The sequence below is a fragment of the Leptonychotes weddellii genome, chromosome 6 (genome assembly GCF_054177405.1).
Source record: "Leptonychotes weddellii isolate Sample4059 chromosome 6, ASM5417740v2, whole genome shotgun sequence".
Classification (NCBI taxonomy): Eukaryota; Metazoa; Chordata; class Mammalia; order Carnivora; family Phocidae; genus Leptonychotes; species Leptonychotes weddellii.
This window is the reverse complement of record NC_138374.1, coordinates 134,397,927-134,421,612: the sequence shown is the minus strand read 5'-3', so window position 1 is coordinate 134,421,612 and position 23,686 is coordinate 134,397,927. Positions and strand designations below refer to the sequence as shown.

The 23,686-nt window shown below is 46.7% G+C and overlaps 2 protein-coding genes across 4 annotated transcripts in view; both read right to left on the bottom strand.

The window, feature by feature from the left end:
* Positions 1-548: 548 nt before the first annotated feature.
* Positions 549-14,431, bottom strand: PEX19 (peroxisomal biogenesis factor 19). Of its 2 annotated transcripts, none has more exons than XM_081825338.1 (8): positions 14,306-14,431; positions 12,782-12,891; positions 12,201-12,366; positions 11,685-11,770; positions 10,829-10,990; positions 9,868-10,044; positions 9,597-9,641; positions 549-2,021 (listed from the first exon to the last, which is right to left on the bottom strand). In XM_081825338.1, exons 1-8 carry the CDS (start codon positions 14,373-14,375, stop codon positions 1,971-1,973), a joined length of 867 nt encoding a protein of 288 aa, XP_081681464.1. In that variant the 5' UTR covers positions 14,376-14,431; the 3' UTR covers positions 549-1,970. The 2 variants fall into 2 exon arrangements, with proteins under 2 accessions (XP_081681464.1, XP_006743494.1); XM_006743431.3 differs by lacking the exon at positions 549-2,021 and adding an exon at positions 8,302-9,433.
* A 3,170-nt stretch (positions 14,432-17,601) lies between these two features.
* Positions 17,602-23,686, bottom strand: part of COPA (coat protein complex I subunit alpha) — a 44,227-nt gene continuing 38,142 nt past the window's right edge. For both annotated transcript variants that reach the window (XM_081825322.1, XM_081825323.1), the window contains exons 23-33: positions 23,493-23,616; positions 22,354-22,443; positions 22,066-22,175; positions 21,594-21,671; positions 21,355-21,423; positions 20,660-20,796; positions 20,231-20,417; positions 20,030-20,140; positions 19,545-19,706; positions 18,510-18,704; positions 17,602-18,245 (exon numbers count right to left, since the gene is read on the bottom strand). In XM_081825322.1, the coding sequence (XP_081681448.1) occupies positions 18,186-18,245; positions 18,510-18,704; positions 19,545-19,706; positions 20,030-20,140; positions 20,231-20,417; positions 20,660-20,796; positions 21,355-21,423; positions 21,594-21,671; positions 22,066-22,175; positions 22,354-22,443; positions 23,493-23,616 (1,323 nt within the window). In that variant the 3' untranslated portion in view covers positions 17,602-18,185. The remainder of the gene's footprint in view (positions 18,246-18,509; positions 18,705-19,544; positions 19,707-20,029; positions 20,141-20,230; positions 20,418-20,659; positions 20,797-21,354; positions 21,424-21,593; positions 21,672-22,065; positions 22,176-22,353; positions 22,444-23,492; positions 23,617-23,686) is intronic.

Here is a 23,686-nt window from a genome sequence, read left to right as displayed (position 1 = left end):
CACCATTTCACATTCACACCAGCAGTGTATGAGGGTTCCAATTTCTTCCCATCCTGGCCAATATTTGATTATCTAACTTTTTATTTCCAGCCATCCTAGTGGATGGGAAGTTGTATCTCACTATGATTTTGGTTTGCACTTCCCTGATGACTAACAATGTCAAGCACTTTTCACATGTTTATTGGACATTTTTGTCTTCTTTGGAGAAATGTCTATTCAGATCCTTTGCCCATTTTTAAATTGCCTATTACCGAGTTTTAAGAATATATATTCTAGATACAAGTCCCTTATCAGGTATATGATTTACAAATATTTTCTCCCATCCTGTGGGTTTTCATTTTTGATGGTGTCCTTTGAAACGCAAAGCTTTCTAGTTTTGATTAAGTCCAATTTATCTTTTTTTCCTTTTGTTGTTCATGCTTTTTGGTGCCATACCTAAGAATCCCTAGCTAAGCCCAAAGCTATGACAGTTTTACCCCTGTTTTCTTCTAAGAGCTTTACGGTTTTAGTTACTACTTTTAGGTCTTTTTTTTTTTTTTTTAATATTTTATTTATTTATTTGACAGGGAGAGAGATAGCGAGAGCAGGAACACAAGCAGGGAGAGTGGGAGAGGGAGAAGCAGGCTTCCCGCCGAGCAGGGAGCTCGATGCGGGGCTAAATCCCAGGACCCCGGGATCATGACCTAAGCCGAAGGCAGACGCCCAACGACTGAGCCACCCAGGCGCCTACTTTTAGGTCTTTGACCTATTTTGATTTTTTAATATAATGTGAAGTAAAGATTGAGCTCATTCTTTTGGCTATCCAGTTGTCCCAGTACCACCGTTGAAAAGACTATTCTTTCCCCGCTGGTTTTGGCACCCTTGTCAAAAATCAGTTGACCACAGATGTGTGAGTTTATTTCTGGACTCTCCGTTCTATTCCACTGGTATGTGTCTATCCTTGTGCCAACAGCACACTGTGTTTACCATTGCTTTGTAGTAAGTTTTGAAATCGGGAAGTTTGAGTCCTCCTTTCTTTTTCAGGACTGTTTTCTTATTATGAGTCCACCGCAATTTCATGTGATTTTTAGAATTACCTAGTCAATTTCCACAAAGAAGTCGGCTGGGATTCTGATAGGGACAGCACTGAGTCTTGAGATCATTTGGGAGTACTGCCATCTTAATGATGTTAAGTATTCTGCTCCATGAACATGAGATGCTTTTCCATTTATTTAGATCTTCCTTCTTTCAACAGTGTTTTGTAGTTTTCACAGTATAGTTTTGCACTTCTTTTGTTAAATTTGCTCCTAAGTACTCTTTTTCCCCCAAGTATTTTTTTTATGTTATTGTGAACAGGATTGTTTTCTTTTTTTTTTTTAAAGATTTTATTTATTTGACAGAGAGAGACACAGCGAGAGAGGGAACACAAGCAGGGGGAGTGGGACAGGGAGAAGCAGGCTTCCCGCGGAGCAGGGAGCCCGATGCAGGGCTCGATCCCAGGACCCTGGGATCATGACCTGAGCTGAAGGCAGACGCTTAACGACTGAGCCACCCAGGCGCCCCCAGGATTGTTTTCTTAACTTCATTTTTGGATCATTCATTCCAAATGTATAGAAATACAATGGATTTTTGTAAATTCATCTTATGTCCTTAGAATTTCCTATACAAAGATCATGCCATCTGCAAATACGGCTTTATTTCTTCCTTTCCAATCTCAGTGCCTTTTATTTCTTTTTCTTGCCTAACTTTCCTGGCCAGAACCTCCAACACAATGTTGACTAGAAGTAGTGAGAGCTGATATCCTTGTGTTGTTCCTGATCTTCGGGGAAAAGTACCCAGACTTTCACCATTAAGTATATTGTTAGCTGTAGGTTTTTCATAGATGGCACTTTATCAGGTTGAGGATGTTCCCTTCTCTTCCAGCCATTGGTACTTTAACATTCCCAAAGTGAACTCACCTTTGCTTTACCTTTGTCAAACTCAAACTTCTCCTATTTCTTATCTCTTAGTTGACACCACTGTTCTGTCTTAGGCTGGATTCCCTAGAAACAGAGATCAAAAAAGGGATTCTGTGCAAATGGTTTGTTGAGGGAGTGCTCCTAAGTAAAACCTGTAACAGAGTGAGGGAAGCAAGATAGGATAGGGGGAAAAGTTAGGTAAAGATATGGGTTCCTAAGTTTACCCTCCACCAGGAACTCTTGGCAAATACATGGCACGTTTGCCCCACCTTGAGGAAAGGGGGAAGGATCACTTGCTGATAACACAATTACCGATTACATGTCATCACTGATAATGCAATCTCTATCAGAATCCCAGCTGCCTTCTTTGCAGAAATTGGCATCATACCATTGTCTGTGATGCTGTCCCTGGGAGGGAATAACCTTCCAGGAATTTCCAGCAGTGGCTCCATCGGCACAGAGGGCAATTCTCAAAAGGATGCAGCTGTGAGCTATTAGCAGCCAAGACTTTACACTTCCTAGTAAAGAGGTTCTAGACAGGGTACCAGTAATGCTTACTACAGTCCACTTCTAGCACTGCTCAGATCCACATGCTTTGTATATAAGTTCATTCTATCAAGGCAGTTTCTCCAGCATTCTGGTTAATCACAATTTCTGGGGACACTTACAAGAGGGGTCCCTAGCACCCATTCTGGATTCATCTCCCCATTGGCTAGCACTTCTGTTAGTCTATATGGCTTACCCAGTAGTAATCCAGACCCTCATCCCTGAGGGTTCTGAGCCCCTAGAGATCACGCCCTTATCAGGATGTAATTGTTGACTTCCTCATTTATAGTTAAACTGAGTACAGGAGGACCAAGAGGTATCTCAAGGATCCTATGTGCATCACACACTTTCCTCTCCGTGTCCCTGTTAGCAGCAGTCCTACCTCCCAGGCAGTGTGGTAACTTCTTTGCTTGATAGTCTGCAGGCATTAGGAGCTCAAAGTGACCAGAAGACAGCATATATTTAAGTTTGAGATTCTTATGTTGTGCCTGGTAGAAGGATCTCCCACTCCACCCCACCCCACCGCCAAAACCAGGACCTCCAGAGCCACAGAATTTAAAGTTGCAGGGATGGTACATAAAACTCCTCAAATAGATCACTGGGAGTGATGCTGAACAGGGTGACTTCTATTTCCACCCCTTGGTCCCAGAGCCCTTGGACTGAGGATAAAGCACCCTATTATGGTCGTATAGGTCTATACTGTACTGTAAAGGACAGCACCCCATTCTTGCTGGCACCACCAATGTACCTTCCAAAGGCCATCCCAATGCTCTAGTAAGTCAGAAGCTTCTGGATGGAAAGGTATTTGGTAGGAACAGTATACCCTACTGTCATGCCCCCATTGCCGCACCTGCTTTGTCATTAAATGGGTCCCTTGTTCCAAGGCATTATTATGTAGGATCCCATACCAGTAGATCAAACGTCTCTGAGTCTTTGGATGGTAGTACTAGTAGCCAAGGCACTTTAGGTAGGATAAGCAAAGTTAAAAAATACGTGATCAGAGTAAGCTGTCAGCGTGACTTTTCCAGCATGGAACTGTTGCCACCAGGTGGCGGGTTGTTCTTGAGCAGTGGTACTGAACTAGGGCATCAGCATTGCTCTTTGTAGCTGACAGTTAAGACATTTAAGAGAGCTAGGTCAGCCCTGGGTAAGAGAAGAGTCCAGTGCTAACAGGTGGATAAATAGCTCCATCTCTGCCAACAAGGTGATTCTCCTCATGAGCACACTGTGAAGAACGGGGCTAGGTGAGGCTCCTGACCAAATTGTCCTGTCCATTTGGTTATTAGTTAACACTTTTCTGGTGAATACTTTAACAAGTCCCACTCTCACAGACCCACTGAAATGCTCTTCACCAGACCTCCCGCATTTTCCTATCTTGCACTTCCTGGGCCCCTGACCAACCAGCCCACCGACTGTGAGTTAATGTATACTCTTGCCTCAGGCCACTTCTCTCCTTCCAGACCAAGTGGATGATCAGCTCCATTGCCTAAAGACCTACTGGTTGAGAATTTCTCCTCATCATTGACTTTCAGAGCTACTCTAGATGGGGCTGTTGAGAAGCAGTAGTCCATTATTCATCTTGCCCTAACATATCAAACCAACTCATCCACAAACCAGGCCTGTATTTTTTCCTCCTCTGTCAAATGGTTGCAGGAATTCTTACATTGCCACAGGCATGAGCTACGACAAGGCTATCAGTGCAACAGATATAGATAGGTAAGACAGAGGTCTGGGGACCCTTGTTTGCTCTAACTTACTTGTACCCACTAAGTGTGTTTGGGCTTCTTCCCAAATGTACCACTTCCACTGTAAGATGGATTGCTATTGTATCCACCCAACCTTATGACTTGGCAGGTCCCACAATAACCAGCTGGCTATATGGGCAACTGGTCACATAGTCACTTGACATTTTGTGGTCAGGCACTGAGTCCCTATCAGGGCCTAATCGTATGCTAGGAGATGCTTTTCAAATGATGAAACTTTCTTTCCTGCAGATGGCATAACGTTACTCCAGAACCAGAGATCTATGCTGGAACTCTCTACTGTGGATTGCCATAGAATCCACACATCATCTTTCCCTACCACAGATACCTCTAGTACCATAGAATTTTCCAGGCCATATGACTCATGCAGCAGCGCTGCTTGTATCATAGCCTGGATCTGCTGCAAAGGCCTATCCTGCATTCCCAAGTACAGAATATAGTGCCTCCAAAACTGGAAGAGGGCTACCAAGGCACTGTGCTTTCTTGCAGTAAAGGATACAAGATGCAGTAACTTATCCTTTACTTTACAGAGAATGTCCCAGAATACTCCAGATCACTGGACTCCTAAAAACTTAACCAATGTGGTAGGACCCTGTAGCTTTGCAGGATTTATCTTCCACCCTCACCAAGGAATCCAAAATACTTGACACTGCTTGTTCATCAGGTCTGATTAGCATATTCCTACTTCCTGAGTAGCATAAGCTTAATAAAGCATATGAATACGATATTCTGTAGAATGTCCAGCTCCCTTTGGACTACACTGTGACAATGGGGGAGAATTAACAGAGCTCTAGATCAAGACTGTGAATATACACTGGTGTATCACTTGTGAATGCAAACTGCTTCTGATACTCCTTTTTGATGGGTATTGAAAAACATATTCACTAGATCATGGGGTCAGCAAACTTTCTGTAAAAGATCAGACAGTACATATTAATAACCATACACCTATGACAGAAGCTGTGGTACTTTCTCTAGTAGAGAAAACAACACCCAACACAGTACCGCAACAACCTACTTCAGTTTACTGTAGTCCACAGCAGTCCAGTTTTTACAAGAACCAGACAGGTGAAACTAAAGGAGGAAATGATGGAAACCCACACCCCTGCATCCTTCTACCTTTTTAAGCATTTAACTAATCACTGCCATTTTCCCCAAAATACGATGTTATTTTTTATGTTCTATCTTGGCAGAAGTGGAGGTACAGTTTCAGGGGCTTCTATTGGGGCTTTCTGCCAACTGCCAAATATGTCCATTCAGATTATACATTTGGAAACCTGAAAAAATGACCATAAAGTGGATTTTTGGACCCACTGTGAGACAGACTTGGGCAAGCACTCCATTCTGAGCCCACATTTCCTTATTGCAATGTGGATGGGATGTAGGGAGGGAAGCGCTGTAGTGGTGCTTTAGGTCCCTGGATATCAGAGTCAATTCAAACCCAGTATCCCTGTTTTCCAACTTAAAAAATTTAGGTCATCTTCCCCCAATATACAGTTAACTAAGTAAATGGATCTTTTAATTGATAGGTTGAGTCTGAGAACTGTCTCAGGCCTAGGAAATTGGCAAGGAATTTTGACTTTTTGTTGAAGTTACTGACCTCTTTCTTCTGTTCAATCATTCTTGATCTCTCTTAATTAAATATAAATCAACACCTTTCTTGGCTGTCCATTTATCTGGTCCCTAGGCCCACCCACATTCCATTAGCCATCTCCACTTTGAACATGCTACCCTTCTGGAAGTCCACCCACCCTGCTTCTGAGAGTTAAGTGCAAAGTTGCTGCTTGGCCTCTGCTATGCCAGGATCCTATCATCCTCACTGCTACAGGGGAAACCAGTTCTTAAACATCCCCTTCCATCAGCCTCCACCCACAGAGACAGCCACTTCTGAACTTCTCAAAGACACCGGTGACCCATTCATTAGTGCCTTTCCTTTATAAAAAAAAGTTGTCCCCAGGCCTTCCTGAGAACATGGTCAGCCGGTGGGTTTTCCAGTGTAATAAACATTCATTCTTGCATGCCCACTTCCTCTAAGTCTTTTGATCATTTCTCATATGGTCTATCATCTCAACTTCATTTACTGCGGGCCATCAGTTTTTTCCAAGTTCCCCAAAGCCATCTCTATAGCATATAGTAAGCATCTCTTCGTGCCCTTGCCAGGATGGTCCAGAGTTACAGGAAAATGTCCTCATTATCACAAATTCTGTATGAATTTGAGTCTTAATTCATGAAACCATCCAAACAACTACAAATTTATTATCTGACACACAGAATTTTGGAACAAAGGGGCACCTCCTTTTGAGAGCAGCATAAAAACTCCACGTACAGCTTACACCTAAATTCTGTGAAAGTTATTTTTAAGCAAGAGAAAAGGCTAGAAAAATACTATAAATATCCTTACAGTGACATATCTTGCTAAAGAAAAAAGTTCACTGGACGCAATCCTCATGTGAGAGAGAACAGGTATAGAAATATAACAGTGTGGCCGATGGAGCTATGGAGCCCGGGGAGGGCCCCAGCAGTGCTACTCAAGGTGGTTCAAAGACTTGTACTGGTCCGTGAACAGTTTTTTTTACTAGTCTACAACATGATGAGTTAGAAACTGAAAGTGTTTGGACACCTTTTAGCATTTTGACATTGCTGTGATACCCAAGTGCATGATCCATGGACTTATCCTGCTGAAAGGGGTCTGGTCAGTTCAGGTGTGGTGAAGCTTGTGTAGCGGGCAGCATACTGTGTGAACTGCACACTTGTCATGGGCAACAGGAACACTTCTTAGTGTGCAAAGGACTGGATATTTGTAAAGCAAAAAGCCTGGTCCTTTACCACAGACAGTTTGAGAAGGACTGCTCTATCCTTCCAAAAGTCACAGAATCACTCAAATAGTGCTTCTGGAACAGAGAGTAACTGGAGGTCAATTTGTTTATGTTCAATCAAAATGAAAACAAATGACTTCGGAGCAAAACTAAATTGGACTAGGACATCTGTTTAGATTCCTGGAGTAAGCCCTGACTAGGCCAGCGGGAGTGAGAATTTGTAAAAGAAAGCCGCCAGTATAGTAGGCACTTGGTTCAAGGGGCAGGGCCTTTTTGTTCTTCCCTTCTCCTCTCTATCCTCGTCCAGCTTTTGGCCAGAGCTAGATGAGAGAATTTTGGCCCTTCAGGCCCTGTGACCATCATCACAAGTCCGCCTGCACTGTTCCCACCTCCTGCAGCTCTACAGTAGAGGAGTCTCGGATTCAGACTGGGGCTCTGCCCATACTCTGATAAGGTACAGTAGCTGGATGTTCCCAAACAGCCTGAGGCCCTCAGAGCACTTCCTTCCTTGTCAACACCACAGAACATGTAGGATCATTTTAAGGGGTGAAAAGCTTAACCCAAGGGAAGTGGCATGTCAGGAACGCAAAGTGACTCAGATGCTGAATGTACCCTTGCTCTGTGCCCCATCTTCTGAGTGCAGAAACGGGACAGCCAGCTGGCCTGACCAGAGTACCCACCAACACATGGCAGCCAAGGTCCATGGATGCATTGGTTCCCAAAGAGAGGTGCAAGGTCAACTCGAAAAAAAACAGTAATTAAAAAAAAAATGTTGGGGCGCCTGGGTGGCTCAGTCGTTAGCGGCTGCCTTCGGCTCAGGTCATGATCCCAGGGTCCTGGGATCGAGCCCCGCATCAGGCTCCCTGCTTGGCGGGAAGCCTGCTTCTCCCTCTCCCACTCCCCCTGCTTGTGTTCCCTCTCTCGCTCTCTCTCTCTGTCAAATACATAAATAAAATCTTAAAAAAAAAAAAAACACGTTAACATTACTAACAATAATAAGAATGTCAAATGTTAGGGTACAGTACCAATTGAAGAGTTTCCCAGATTGAAACACCCAGAGAGAATGAGGCAAGATGGCCAGTCTCCTTTGCCAAGTGAGGTGCAGACCGAGCTGGGGAAAGGGGGTGGTGGTAGAATCCAACACTGCAATGTTATGCAGAACTAGTATGCAAACATTCCTCACACTGCATCTTACAGAAGGTGAGGAAGATCAGAGAAAGACCTGAATGAAAAACAGGCCACACTCCTCAATCAGAATATTTATTAGTCAAGAAAAAGGACCCAGGCTGCACCCCACTCCCATTCCCAAGACACCTGCTTAATCAAGGGACAGGATTCAAAGAAATCGGAGGTCTCAAATAAGCCAGAACGTATCTGGGGAAGAACAGTCATTCATTTCCTGGGCCTGACACTGTAATTATATGTGTTTTCCAGGGAGAGGGGCCAATCAGAGTGGTGGATGGCCCAGATGAGGGGAAATAGGATGGCCCTTCTTTGTCACAGCTTGGGTTCAGAGAAGGGTTGGAATTAACAGGTATTTAAAAAGAGAGATGAAGAGGGGCAGGGGGTGCAGGAAGGTCAAGGGCTGGTTTCACCCACATCACACAGCATTGTACAAAGAACCAAGGTAACAACTTTAGTTCTCAGGCTGGAACAGAGAGTTGAAAGCTCAGCACCTCGAGAGAGGAGAATCCCAGGGCTTCTCTTTCAACCCTACTGTCATTAGATGCAAAAGGCCCCACTTCCTTTTCCTTCACAGAATTCACAACGGTCTGTCTAAAGGCAGGAGGACATGGTGACAGACCTAGAGAACCAGCCCGGGCTGTTTCTCCCCATTCATTCCCAAAGGCCCTGCCCAAAAGAACTAGAGAAATACAGAGTCCCAGGACTCTGTCTCTGCTCCCCAGTCCAAGAGGGAGTAGAGACAAGGCACAAAGACCCTGGATGCAAAAGTGAACATCAGTGTGGCCATATATAACATTATTTGGCAGGGAAGAAAGTGCATGCCCCACAAGGGATGCCTTCCTTCACCTGGAAGGTAGCTGGGCCTTTGCTAGTAGCAGAAACCATGTGGATAGGGCTCACAGAACCGGCCTGCACAATAGGCCATGTTTCTAGAAAGGTAAGAGTAAAAGCCTCAGCTGGTATGGCACAATCTCAGCTGGGACGACAGAGGGCAGTGGGCAGACTGCTCGTGCAGACGACACTCCTGCCTCAGTTCCCAGTGGTTCTGCTGACTCCAGATGCTCCCCATGGCTGGGACTCAGGGACAGACACGTGTTGTGTTTCACATGATCAGACACTGTTCGCCATTGGCACCTGGTGGGCCCGACAGATTGAGGGCATCCAGGTCAAAGTTGAGGCCAGGAGGCTGGAGAAGAGATGGAGGGACTAAGATTACTGCTCTTACCTCAAGTGAGAGCTTTTGAAGGTGCTTCCCCTGTAGCCACAGTGATTGCTTCATGTGCAATCATTAAAGATTACAGAATTCCAGAAACCTGGGACTCACATTCAAATCTAGAAGATATACTCACCATCTCCCCAGCCAGTTCTTTTGGAGGATGGCCCAAATCCTGTAGCTGGAAAATAAAAGGAACTTGAGAGAAAATCCTAGAAAACAATATAGCAGCCCAAGAAGAATCTGAGCCATGGTCTCTCTCCTGTCTTCTGGGGACCAGGCTATGGGACCTCTCTTGTGCTTCCTCCTCCGCTGGGTTTGGCAGTGTGGCATTCTTCCCAGATACCTCCTCCACCGAACACCCAAAGAGACAGCACCAGGGGGCAGACAGCAAGAGGAGGCCTTACCTGCTGCATAAGATCCAGCACTAACTCAAAACGAGCCTTCTGAGTGGCCTCACTGTCTGTGGGGCTCTCTGCCTCAAACTGCTCACATATCTTGCCCATGACACTATGTTGTTCCTGATATTTTTCAAACTGCTCTGGAGGAAGAGACTCCCGGTGACTCTGCAACCATTCTGGATACTAAGAAAAGACAGAATGGGTGGGGAAGAATTAATGAACAATGGATAGGAAAGGCAATTAAATATGAAAAACAATAAAATATGAAGGGAAAGGGGAGGACACGGAGGAAAGAAAAACTGAAGAAGTGAGTTCAGCGTAGGAAGTGGCACTGACTCCAACCCCATCACCTGGCTATGCTAACACGGATGGTCACCAGAGGATGGCGCACTTCTTCTGTGAAGGGCTACATGGTAATATTTTAGCCCTTACGGGCCACGTGTGATCTGTCACACAGCCTTTCTTTCTTCTGTTTTGACTTTACAACCTTCAACAATTCTTAGTTTGAGAGTTGGCTCTGGTCCACCCAGACCTTGGCCTGCTGACTCCTGGTCTAACTACTCACTTCACACTTGACCACATGTTGGACTGTGTCACTGAAACGCTTCTATTCCTGTATTCTGTAGGCTCTCTGACAGCAGGAACCATCTTTTACACTACTCTTAAACTGTTCATAGCATAAAACAAGCAAAAGAAAGGGCTGGTCAGACAGCAGCCCCAAACCAGTTTACAGAAACCAGAGCTGAAGGACTTCCCCTTTTACCTTCAACATCTTCAGTGTGGTACCTTTATTCCCAGAGACATAGCTCCTCCCCAGCCCTCCTGCTCCAAATACACAAAGGAGAAAAGACTGGATGGCTTGTGCACTCGAGTTACTCTCTAGCTCTGTAGGCTCTAAGCAAAGTAGCCCACAGGGGTTGACACAACAGAAAACAAGGAGGAAAAGCAGAAATGTAAGTTCACAAACCTTTTCGGTAATCTCCTTCAGTGATGGGTACAGCACATCCTTGGACAGGAGGTTCTGCATGATGCTCTGCATAATGGGGAGAATGTTCCCTTCCCCATCCCCTTCATCCATGCCCAGCCCTTCCATGGCCTTGGTCAGTTCCTCCTCTGACATGCCTGAGTTCTAGAAAGGACAGAAAGGAGGTAAGCAAATACAGATGGTCCCTGACTTAGGACCACTTTTCAACTTTACGATGGTGTGAAAGGGATGCACATTCGGTAGAAACCGTACTTCAAATCTTGAATTTGGATCTTTTCCCAGGCTAGTGATATGCAGATGATACTCTCTTGTAATGCTAGGCAGTGGCCATGGCTCCCAGGCAGCCACGTGATCACCAGGGTCAACAACTGATGCACTGACAACCATTCCATCCCCTTATAACCACTGTTTTTCACTTTCAGCACAGCATTCAATAAATTACATGAGATACTCAACACCTTATTAGAAAATAGGCTTTGTGGTGGATGAATTTGCCCAACTGTAGGCTCACGTAAGTGTCCTAAATGTGTTTAAGGTAGGCGAGGCTAAGCTGTGATGGTAAGTAGGGTAGGTATATTAAATGCATTTTCAACTTACGATAGTTCCAATTTATGATGGGTTTATCAAGGTGTAACCCCATCGTAAGTTGAGGAAGATCTGTATATTGCCTTCTTGGAATGCTTATCACCCTTTCAGGTGGGAAAAACTATTTAAACTTGCCTGCAGCAAAATAGTGTGGCAGGAACAGACTTCACATGCTACCAAATAGTCTGTTTTTTGAGACTCTGCTGCTGATGTGCCTGAGAGGTCCCTCATGGCCCCTACCCCTTTCCCTCACCTGAAGATCAGTGGCATTTTTGGCGAGTCCACTTAGTGTCTCCTTCAGGCAAGACGTAAATTCTTGTTGGGAGGTTGCGTCACTGCCTAAGGAAGATCAAGAAAGCCAAGGTCTTTAGGTTTTATCTGTCTGCTTACCCAGACTGACCTGGTTATCAGCTTGGATATGGAACATTTACTACTGGATCACTAGCACTCCAAATCTCTGAATCCTCTGTGGTTATCTTCATAGCCATTTTCACGAATCTACAGGAACTGTGTGTCAGTTTGTTCTCCATGATGACACCCACAACACTGTGACCTTTAAAAGGTCAGTTTTTAATAATCTTTTCAATGATTTTTCAGCCTCATCCCTTTCATTAAGCCATGTTCCTATCCTCTTCCCATCTCCTGGCCCCGCCCCATGGCAGTGATATAATGAGCGCTATCAGCTTTACCAAGAGTTCTAGTGTTCTCAGGCAACAAAGATGACAGAAGTTTGTTCAGATAGTTCCAGCCCTCGGGGCCTCCTCCTCACCCACTCTCCCGGCAGCTTCTGAGAGCTTCTGGAACTGCTCCACCAGGTGGGGCTCTTCCTCAGCCAACTCCTTCATCGCCTTCTCGAACTCCGCAGTGGCTTGGGAAGCCAGCTCGCTGTCGAACAGTTCCTGGAAAAACTTCTCTTGGGAGGCAAAGAGGGCATCCTGCAGGGAACAGGTGACCAAAATGCATCTCTTACTTGGCAACTCTGACAAAAGCCACAGGCAGTGGCTCTGGGAAATGCAGTGCTTCCCTCCTGCCCATCTCCACTGGCCATTCTAACTCCTCTCTTAAGAAGAACAGTAAGAAAGGCATCTGACCACTGCGGAAAGGGTATGGTGTGGCATTCCCAAACCAACCATTTAAACCTGCTCTTTTTTCAAAGAACTTCCTCGAGATCCCACCACTCCATCATCAAAAGTCCCTGTTTACCAGGACTGAGGCCTGAAAGCGCACTCAGCAGTGTAAGGCCAAGGCCTCCTCCCCCCAGTCCACTCCAACCCGCAGGGGCTTGCCCCACCTCTGCTCAGAGACGCATGCCCATCCCCTCCCCCTCCCCTAAGAGGGTGGAATTTATACTTTGGCAGTGTCTCCTGGCGATCTCTTCTGGGGCCCCGAAGCATCAGGGGCCGTGGTGGTAGGAGGGGGTGCTGGGGAGGGTTTGGCCTTATCGAAATCATCAAGAGCACCTTCAGAGACAAGAGACATAGTGTGTGTGTTGGGGGATGGATGAGGATGCAAGGCTGGGGTCAGGGGAGGGTAGTTCTGGGCAAAGCATTAAGAGAACAATCTTTCAAAGTGCCAACCTTTCTAAATTTTTTTTTGAGTCTCCCTCTCCTGGCCCACCCCTCAATAAGCTTCCCACTTCTCTCCTCATCACCCAATTTATGTGATCAAAGGAGAAGAAGTCCCTTAAGATGGAAGAGGCATCTCTCAGAGCTGGGAGGAGAGAGTTAAAAGTTCTGCAAAGACATCTCCGTCTACACAGTGCCTTCCTTGCCACATCTAATGGGTCCCCAGAAATCCCACACAAATATCCAACAGGAGCAGAGAACACAGATGTCCTTAAACCCCTGAACTCACTCTGGAGCCCTCAAGGGAATAATTTTTGGCAAGAAAGCAGAAGCCACGTGATGTTCCACCCAGCTTCCCATGGGTCCTGGCACTAGCACAAACTGAGGGAGAGCACGCTGCACTCCCTGGAGAGCACTGAACTCTCTTCTCTTCTCCTCAGATTCAGCCCTCCCGTGGCAAAGCTCCTAGAGCTCCCTCTGGCCTCCTCGTCTCTGTAGCTAATGATGTGCCAATCCACACAGAGTCACCTGGCATTCCTCACCGTTTCTGCTCATCTTTCCGTCAGCCCACATCTCTGTGACTGGGCAAGAGACAAAACATATTCACCGCTGCCCTGAAAAACCTGAGTCCTCACCACCATTCTGCCTGCCAGGCCTGGGGGAGGGCATGGCCCACTGCGGGCAAGCAACCAACGGAGGAGCGGAGGGCAGGGCTAAGGAAGAAAGAACATTCAGCCTCTTTCAGGAGGGTGAACCGTCTCCGCCCAGAACCGCAGAAGGGAGCTGGCCTGAGCTCTGACATGGTGAAAGAACTGGAACAGGGCCTGCTGAGGAAAAGGTGAACGGCCTGGCGAAAGACGAGTGAGGAGAGGACAGCGCACAGACTGCCGCGCCACGGACTTGTCGACACTTAAAGCAAGCAGTCCGTGAGCGTCGGGGTCTCTGGCCACCAAGGACCGAATGCGGCTGCTGGCGGGAAGGAAGTCAGGTCCGAGAACTTGCTCACGTAGAGCAACGGGAGGTCGGGGTCGGATCGGGAATCGCCGTCCGGTGGGTTACCGTTTCCCCTCCGGCCCGGAAATCAACGGTCTGACACGCTCAGGGGCCCCAGATGGGCTCCTTAGCTCCCGCCGCGGAGGAAGGAAAGGGTGACCCAGAGATTTTCTTCGGAGTCGCAGGCAGATCCTCCGCCCCCGGCCAACCTTTGGAAAGCCTCTCCCGCTCCGCCCCCAATATCTCAGGTTCAGTTTACCGTCGAATGAGCCCTTACAACCGCCCCCGTCGGGTCTCTCCCTTTACCAGCTCTTACTTTCCAGGAGCTCTTCCAATTCCCGGTCAGCGTCGGCCCCAGCACCACAGTCCTCCTCAGCGGCGGCCATCTTGCTCTCTCCGGCTTGCCGTAGGAGGCGGGTCTCCGCGGCGCCTGCGCCCCGCTCCGCCCCGCCCCTTCCCCTCGTGCAACCAATAGCAGTGCTGGTCGGTGCGGAGCCGCCATTTTTAAAGGGACAGGAAACGGAGTTTTTTAGTCTTGTTTTGGGTTTTTGGGGGGGTTGCCTTTTTTTTTTTTCCCTCTCTCTCTTTTCTCCCTTCTGGCCAGGAACCGGTGAACTAACGGAGTGGAACTTACTGTCTTACTGTTAACTTCTGCCAGGTTACTTAGTAGCCTAGCTTCCTTTATTTCACCTCGCATTATCCAGAGAAGTAACCGTTTCCTCGTTTTCCTCAACACTTAACACTCTCTGGCATGCGATATATTTTACTTCCCTGGTTTCCTGTCTCCCCGCCGCCGCCGCCGCCTAGAATTTAAACACCACGCCGTCAAAGATTTCCGAGTGTTGCCTTCACTGCTGGGTTCTCAGCTCCTGGGCTGGGCCTGCGGTGGGTAGGCGCTCGCTGGCGGCTCTTTGCCCGCCCAGACCCCGACAAGGCACACTTCTCGGTGGGGTCTAGCGGCTCTCTCACCTCCTGTTCCCCATCAGGACTGCCAGGACTGAAGGACACAGGCCTAGGAAATTAGAACCCAGTGTCAGCTGAAGCAATTCAGGCAGAAAATCCAGTCTGGGGCCGTGGACCGAGCCAGGGGACAATTCACATGTAGTAGTGATAGACCTGCCTTCCCTGAACGACCTCCCTTTCTCCAGACGGAACCCAACCTCCAATCCAGAGAAGCTGGGGGAGGAGGCACGGATAGAGACAACTCTACACATCCCTTCCCTCTTCACATGGGCCAGAACTGCCTCAGACGCAAGCCGACTTTAGCACTTAGAGGGCATCCACTGTTTAGGATCCTGTGCTGGGCACAAGAGAGGAAGAGGGCCAAGTCAGGACCAGCCCCTGCTGCCTGGGGATTAGGCTGGAGGTAGGATCAGACAGACACGCAGTAAGTATGGTACAAGGTAAAGCTCCTAAAAGAAGGATAGAGTGCGATGGAGCTTAAAGGGAGAAATCACATCTAAATGAAGTCACTTCACAGCTTTCATCCTCGGCTTCCTGAACACACACGAGTTCTGTGTCAAGCACCAGCTTAGGTACCTTACTCTTTCCTTCAGATTCTTAAAATCATCACCTGTGCAAAACCTACTGTATTGTTCCAGGCACAAGTGGTGTGACTCAGGAGAAAACATTCTGAACTGAAAGTCAGCTGACTGAAGTCCCAGTCCCAGTTCTGTAACTAATTACTTTTGTTCAAAACCCTTCACCACTCAAGGCCTCAGACTGCAACTATGTAACATTATAGTTCCTTCAATTCTAAACTTCTATAATGGAAACCCCCTCTGATTAACCCCTTTCTCCCCAACACCTGTAACAGAATCTATTCCAGGCTTCCTCATTCAACTCCAAACCACCTACATGCCTATCTCTATTCTGACTATCGTTCTATCAAGCACATTACAGGTATTTCTATTGGCTTTATATTAATGTGTTAACAAGCATGTTAATAAGGAAAATAAGGAGGTAACTGAGAGAACATGGAGTTGAAAACAAGCATGATTCTCCCTTTGCATCATTTCTTAAACTTGCTTCTGCTTTTTTCTTACTAGTGATATTCCTGAAACTTCATCTTCACATTTATTCACCTCTTGCCTTTCTAATGTATAGTTCACACTGTTGCAAAATATTTTACAGCATTTTTTTAAAAGTGGGCTCCACGCTTAGAGCCCAACACTGCACTTGAACTCATGATCCTGAGATCGAGACCTGAGCTGAGATGGAGTCGACGTTTAACTGACTGAGCCACCCAGGTGCCCCTACAGCGTTTTCTGTATATCTCTCTTGCTTAAGGACTTAATGGCTCTCCACTGTTTATTGACCAACTTCAAATTCTTGCCTGATATTCACAATTATTTTATATATATCCATTTTGTTTCCCTAATAACATGAGCTTCAGGAAGCACGGATTGTCCTTTTTTTTTTTATATCCCCCAGTTCAGAATAAAGTTTATGTTTAAATGCAAAGTTAGTAAACTTACAAAAATAATTTTTTTTGCCAAAATTTATCACCAACTTGCCTATGTTTACAGAAAGAATGTTGACAACTTGAGAGAGTATCATCAAAGTAGTATGCAAGTTTTTGAGAAGGCAGGCTTTGTCTGTGGATATTAAGTTTAAGTGAGCAGCTCTTAAAGCTAAAAAAAATATCAAGGCCTGTGCTCTCTGATGCAGGAATTCCATCTCGAGGAGTTTGTCCTACAGACACACTTCCCCAAACTGTACAATGTGTGTTCAAGTTATTCCTTGCAGCATTTTTTATAACAAAGATTGAGAACAATCTAAATACCCATCAGGAAAGAAGGCAACTTACATAAACTAAATCATTCAATGGTACACTATGCAGAGAAGTAAAAAAAGGGAAGCTAACATACGATATAGAAAAATATCTTAAATGCGGTATACATGATAAAACAAGGTGCAAACTCATTTAGCAGCATGCTTCATGTATGTGTAGCAGGGGAATCTGCTTGTGTACACACAAACCGCTGACGCACACAAGGACGCCAAGAGTGGCTACTTATTTGAGGGAAGGTGACAGGAACTGGGTAGCTGAGGAAAAGAGTGGAAGAAAGATGTCACAGAATAGCTTTTTACCTTTACTGAGTTTTGAACTATATGAATGTATTGTTTATTGAAAACATGAGTTTAAAATGAAAAAAAGTACAAACTGTAATCACAGGCAAAGAATGTCACTCTATCCAATGTAGTCTTAGCACATGACAAGCAAACTGTGTTGCCAATAGAATCACTGTAACATATATAACGTACTAATTAATTTTATACATGTGGATTACCTGTAAAATATCTAGAACAGAGACAGGTACATGGTAGGTACTCAGTAAGTACTGGCTGTAACTAGGAAAAGGGGGTAAGGCTGCCGTCGTCAGTAATGGAACAGGGGAGCTAAACTTGCTTTCTACATTCTCACAGTTTAATAGATGAACAGTATATGCTTTTTTTTTTTTAAAGACAATGGGCATTTCTTACTTACAAAAGTAATTCTAAGTAAGTAATTTTAATTACAAGATTTAAAAAAAAGCTATCTGCTTTGGTGAGGCAGCTACATGGAGTAGGAACAGGAGGGTGTCCGGGAAACAAATGGGGTCACAAAACTCATAGAAATTTACTTTATTAAGGGTGAGAAACAAAACACAAGAACAATGGCTATAAAGAACAAATCAATAAAAGGTGATGTGCATTTCTGGAAAACCAGTTTCTTCTCAGACTTTAAGTTTCTGGGCACACACAGAGGGTACCTGCCTGGGAGTTTAAATGTCCAAGGAAAATGGGGGATGGCTAAGAGTTTGCTGTGGCTGAGTAAAAGATGGGCTCTTATTTATTACACCCTGCTTCTGTCCAAAAGAAGATACAAAGAGGGTGGGGAGGGAAAGGATGAATATTAAAGGAATTCAGTAAGCACATGCGCATCCTGAGTTTTCATTTGTTCCTTGAACGATCTAAGCTGGGACGACAAGGCCAACTGCGACCACAAATGTAGTCACCCTTGAGATGAGAAATAGTCAAATGTAGATGTTCTGATTCGCCACAGAAGAAGAGAAAGTGACACGACGTCTTAGGGCAGGAAAGCTAAATGTCAATAATTTGAAGGGTAGTTGAGGAAAAAGGAGCTAGAAGGACAAAGAGACTGATTCTCCGGAGGAACTATGGTGATTGACCTGCACACACCAGAGGGGGCCTTAGCGGAACTGCAGAGGACTGATCCTTAAACCAATGACGTCTTTGCCAATCTCTGTCACCTGTGGAAAAGGAAACAGAGGAAAAAATTAGGGATTTGTGAGGGTGAAAAGCCCAGAGAGCTTACTCCCTCCACTCTTCAGGGAGGACAGAAGTGTACGTTGTTCATGTTGTTAATGTCTGTCACTGATCTGTTTATTGACTGTTTACAGTATCACTGCCTCAAGGAGCTACAGGCAAATACAGGAGAAAAAAGGACCAACATGCTTCCTTCTCTTTCCTCTTCCCTCAATATCCTGGATGCGTTTCTAGAGAATAGTACTTACTGTAGTGACCTTGCAGATTTGACCCTTGAACTCAGGGGAATAGCAGGCCCCACTGAGCGGACATTTCTCTACAGGCTTTCCACGGTAGATGGGCCGATAGGAGGCAGCACAGATGTCAAAAGGGTTGTGCATGTCGTAATTGAGCTGGTAGGCATCTGTGGGGTTCTTCTCACAAGCAGACAGAATTTTGCGGGTCTGAGGGAGGGAAGGAATATTTTATTTAAGAGGACCAAAAACTGCAAACCAGAACTCAAATGATCTCAGCACCATTGTTTATAGTTTCTTTGATTCAAGATGCAATTGTACTGAGTGAAATCAGAATATGTCCTCCGTACAGGACATATGTGAAGGGGTCACAATTACCGTTCCTGCTGTATCAGCATCTCCCCTTCTCAATAGCAAAGTGGTTCCATGGATCTAGACCCATATTCCTCCACCAAGTCTGGGAATTATCAGGGTCAGGACTCAAAGGGTTAAGACTGGCTTCGACTGGGGCGCCTGGGTGGCTCAGTTGGTTAAGCGACTGCCTTCGGCTCGGGTCATGATCCTGGAGTCCCTGGATCGAGTCCCGCATCGGGCTCCCTGCTCGGCAGGGAGTCTGCTTCTCCCTCTGACCCTATCCCCTCTCATGTGTTCTCTCTCTCAAATAAATAAATAAAATCTTTAAAAAAAAAAAAAAAAAAGACTGGCTTCGACTGCCCGAGAGGAATGCTTCTAGAGAATACAAGTAGCAGCTCGTGTGTGTGCAGGTTAGCAGTGGTGGTAATGGGTAGCAGAGCTTAGGCACAGGAAGACTAGAGCTATTCTAGGGAGTAGTCCCTCTTACACCTGCACCACGGCCGAATGAGTTAGAAGTTCCCTTTCCTGGAACAAAAGGAGGCACCCACGCCACTAAGTAAAGAGGATGGCGTTCTTTTGGGTCATTTTGTTGAATGTTGTTCTTCAGTGCTTTGTTTCAGAGGCAAGGGCCTTGGTCGTCTACTCCCTCCATGTAAGCGATCTGATTCCTTTACGCTTACAGGAGTTCCCATCTACCTGTTGAGCCACCTCCGGCTTGGGCCCAAGTTCCAGCAGGCGCCGAGCAAAGGTGGCAGCTGTCTTAAAGTTCTTGAGCTTGAAGAAGAGGTTGAGGGCCGTCCGCAGCACCAGGATCATGTGCACAGGCTGCAGGTTTGAGTGGGTGAAATAGGCTGCCATCTGGTGGACAGAAGGAGGGACACATGCCCCGCTGATGCTACAGCCAACACAGATCATTTATAGGCGGCTGCAGGGGCATTAATCACCACACAAAGCAAACAAAAACAGGACTGATTATACGGCAGAGGGATCTTCTGCCCCCTGGGGATGGAGGACTGACGGAATGAAGAAGGGCAGAAAAATACACCCTCTCCTCACAGAAGTGGGCCCAAATATCTCTTACTCCCCAGACTGCAATCTGGGTTGAGAAGTCCAGAATTCAGATCTGCTGGTGGGGGAGGGGGAGGACACCTCTGTGCTGCGCAGAGGCCCAGAGACAGTACCTCGCAGATGCGCTTCTGCTGATCCAGAGTCTCTTTGGGCAGCTTCTTCCTTTCTATCTCCATGGACAAACCCACAATGTACTCACGGCAGATGGTGATGAGCTGCTGGGCCTGCAGAGAGGGGCGAAGCAAGGTCACGGTGCAGAGGCAAGGATGTGGGGGTGCCCAGGACTACAACAAGCAGCTGCGCCTCCCTCCTACCTCTGCAATCTCCTGTTTATTGTCCACAACGAGAAGAGGCACACTGAGCAAGATGGAGCGGAATTTTTCCACAGCCTCCTCAAACTTGCCAACGGTGGTGAGCTGGTAGCAGAGCTGCAGCCGCTGAATGAGATCATTAAGCTTCAGGCCCACCGCTGGTACACCGTTCTTCAGCCCTGCATCCTTCCTGGACGTTTGGAAAAGTAGGAAAAAGAAAGGAGAATCGGGACTCCACCAGACTCAACGGGGCAAACAGGAGGGGGAACTGGGTGCAGATGTATAAACCAAGCCTCATGCAGTGTCAAGCCGAAGTTCTCTTCCTACTAGGAAACCTCAGCTCTGGGACAAGGGTTAACTGTCCCCCAGGCTACCATCTGAAATACCTACCCCAAGCTGGAAGAGACACAAGTCAGGAGCAAGGGGCCTTACCAATTGCGATTAGGATAGCTGTACATGGAGGGCAGGCAGGGCAGGGCCTGATAGGTGGTACGGCCGCGGGCATAGGTCTGTAGGAACAGTTGCTTATAGGGGCCAAACTGGGTCACCCCCACTTGGTCGTGAAGGAGCTGGAATACAGGAGGAAAGAAACACAAAAACTGTGACCCTGCCACTGAAAAACCAGCTGACCTTGGGCAAGGTACTTCTCTGTACTTGTTTCCTCATCAGTAAATCACACTTAATTATAGGACCTACCGCATTTAATAATACCTATAAAGCATTTAGGATAGTGCCGGATACACAGTCAACACTGAGGAAATGTTCGTGGTTGTTGCATTTGTAGTTACTGTTACTGCCATCATAATATATGGTTTAGCGTTCAAAACACACACCTGTTCGTGAAGGGGCGCTGACTTCACTGATGTGAGCCACAAAGCAGACTATACATGGGGGGGGAGGTGGCTGGTAGGATCCACCTGAAGAGATTACTAAGCCAAATGGAAAGCACTAAGAGGAAGGCCTTATGAGGCAAGTTTCCTTAGGCAAGACCAGGGTTTCCACGATAAAGACACACCTCTGCCCTTGTGGACAGGTTAATTTCCATTTGGTTAAGATGAGTCAACCTTCTCCCTGGGGACCCTGAACGGGGAACACTCAACAATAGCCAACGTTACTCTAAGACTTACCCTCATGGCTGTTTCAAAAGAGCCTGCCAGGATGTGATCAACTGGAAGCTGAGAGTTATTGCACCAGATCTAACAAGAAACAGAAAACCCAAGCCAAGTAAAACTTTGCCCTTTCTCCTCCCAAACTATCCTACTCTGTATCTAGAGCAGAAAAGTATTAGCCACTCATTATACATTAAGCCAGTGTAGCCAGCTCAGAACCAAAAGTCATGCCCACAGGGCTGTGTTTCTCTACTTACCTGAGTTGGGCTGGTTCCCTTGGTGGGGGGCACAAAGAACCCATCCTCAGCACCCCCAGCTGCCCCAGGAGGTATATCCTAGGAGAAAAACAGGTCAGTCATTTTGTAAGCCATTCAAGCACTTTGTGCTGATCAATCTAAACACAGCCCTTTACCTTGTCCCCAGACTCGACTGGGGAGGAAGGGGGATGGTTGTGGGAGAAGACCTTCAAAATACGAGCAGCTTCGCAAGTAACAAAATGATACACCAAAAGCTCTAATTCAGACAACAAAGCCTGCTGCCTTTTCATAAGCTGCTGTTGGCACAACCTGATTATCTCCTTTCTTTCTTTCAAATGGAGACAAGCATCAGACCAGGACGGTCTAGACCCCCTCCCTTTCGGGAGCCTCAGGACAGGTCGGGAGCGGTAAGGACAATGGCTTGCATAGGGAGAAGCAGAGGGAGCCTCCTAAGGGTAAGAACCCCATGCACCAGCTCAGGAGGGAGCTCCAGGTCCTCTTCGACATCCCAGCCGCCTCCTTCTTCCTGTCCCTTGCCAAGAGCGTCGTCCCCCAGACCTTCTGTAGCCTCCACAAAGCCGTCTGTAAGGAAAATCCAGGCTCAAAGTGGATTTGCAGAGTGATATAATCTTTAGCCCAAAGAAAGCACAATGCTAGGATCTTTATGGGTCCCATGGTTTGGAACCCTGCAGGAGTGCCCCACAACCCAGCCCCCACCCAGGCCACCAATCTTCCAGGAGTCCAAGAAGTACACTCTTACCTTCGTCCAGCTGCAGCTCCGCATCCTCTCCCCAGCCCTCGGTGCCAACAGTGTCAATGTCAATGTCAGCAGCCAGTGCTCCTCCCTTGCCTACAGAGAGAAGGAACAGAAAGGAACTGGTTATGGCCAGGCAAGTCTGAGATCTGGCCTCTTCTGCAGGCAAGCTGCATCCTTACAAAAGCAGGTGCCAAGGCCCTGTCCACTCAATGTTCTTGTTTATTATTTATTTTTGTAGTATATATGCTACGCTAACTTGCAGTAGTTTTCAAAGGGAGAGGGAATAGAAGAGAGATGAAAAGGCCTTCCTGCTACTAAAACCTGCCTCTTAAACCATTTTTTTTTTAAAGGTTTTGTTTATTTATTTGAAAGAGAGAGAGAGCGTGCGCACCCTCGAACAAGTGAGGGGAAGAAGCAGGGGGAGCGGGAGAAGCAGACTCCCTGCTGAGCAGGGAGCCCGATATGGGGCTCGATCCCAGGACTCCAGCATCATGACCTGAGCCAAAGGCAGACACTCAACCAACTGAGCTACTCAGGTGCCCCTCTTAAACCATTTTTTACTTAGCAACTCTTAGAGTTTCCTGCTGAGAGCTCTGCTGAGCTACCACCTCTACAGTGTGTACGCGGCATGGGGACACAGGGTAGGTGAGAGGTGGAGGGATGAGCAGGCCGGGGCACAAGATGCCCAGGGGTCTATCTAAGCTTTCAGCCAAGAAAACCAGAGCGGGCAAGGGTGGGAGTAGCAGTGGGAGGTAGCTCAGGTCTGCATACGCCCACATGCCAGAGTCTGAGGTCGCTGCCCTGGTGCCTTAAGACCGTACATCGTGAACGATAAAATACTAAACGGGACTGAGTGACCAACCACACATATGGAAAAGCCTAAGGAAATGCACCCACATGTGCAGAGCGGTTGTCGGAGGCCTGGACTAAGACACAACTTCCTTTTCTCCCCCTATTTTCCGAATTCTAATAATCTCATAATGCTTTTATTTAATTTTTAAAAGCATGTACCATAGCTCAGATTGGCGTCTCTGTGCTCCATGATCTCACACAGAAGAAAGGACAAAGGAGCTGAGGGTACTCTGTAGGACAGCGCTTCACAAAACAAATAACAAAAACACTACAGAGGGGTGGGCACTTACCCTTGCTGGCAATGGAGCCTTCAAAGAAGCCTTTAGACACAGTCAGTAAGGGCCAGTTGGTATCCAATGGCATGATAGGTGCAGGTGGCTGGAGCAGCTTGGCATTAGGATCAATGTCTGGGATCTAAGAGGTGGAAGAAGGTTAAAAGCAAACAGCTCTCAGGAATCATGCAGGGAAGGCTACAGAGCCTCCT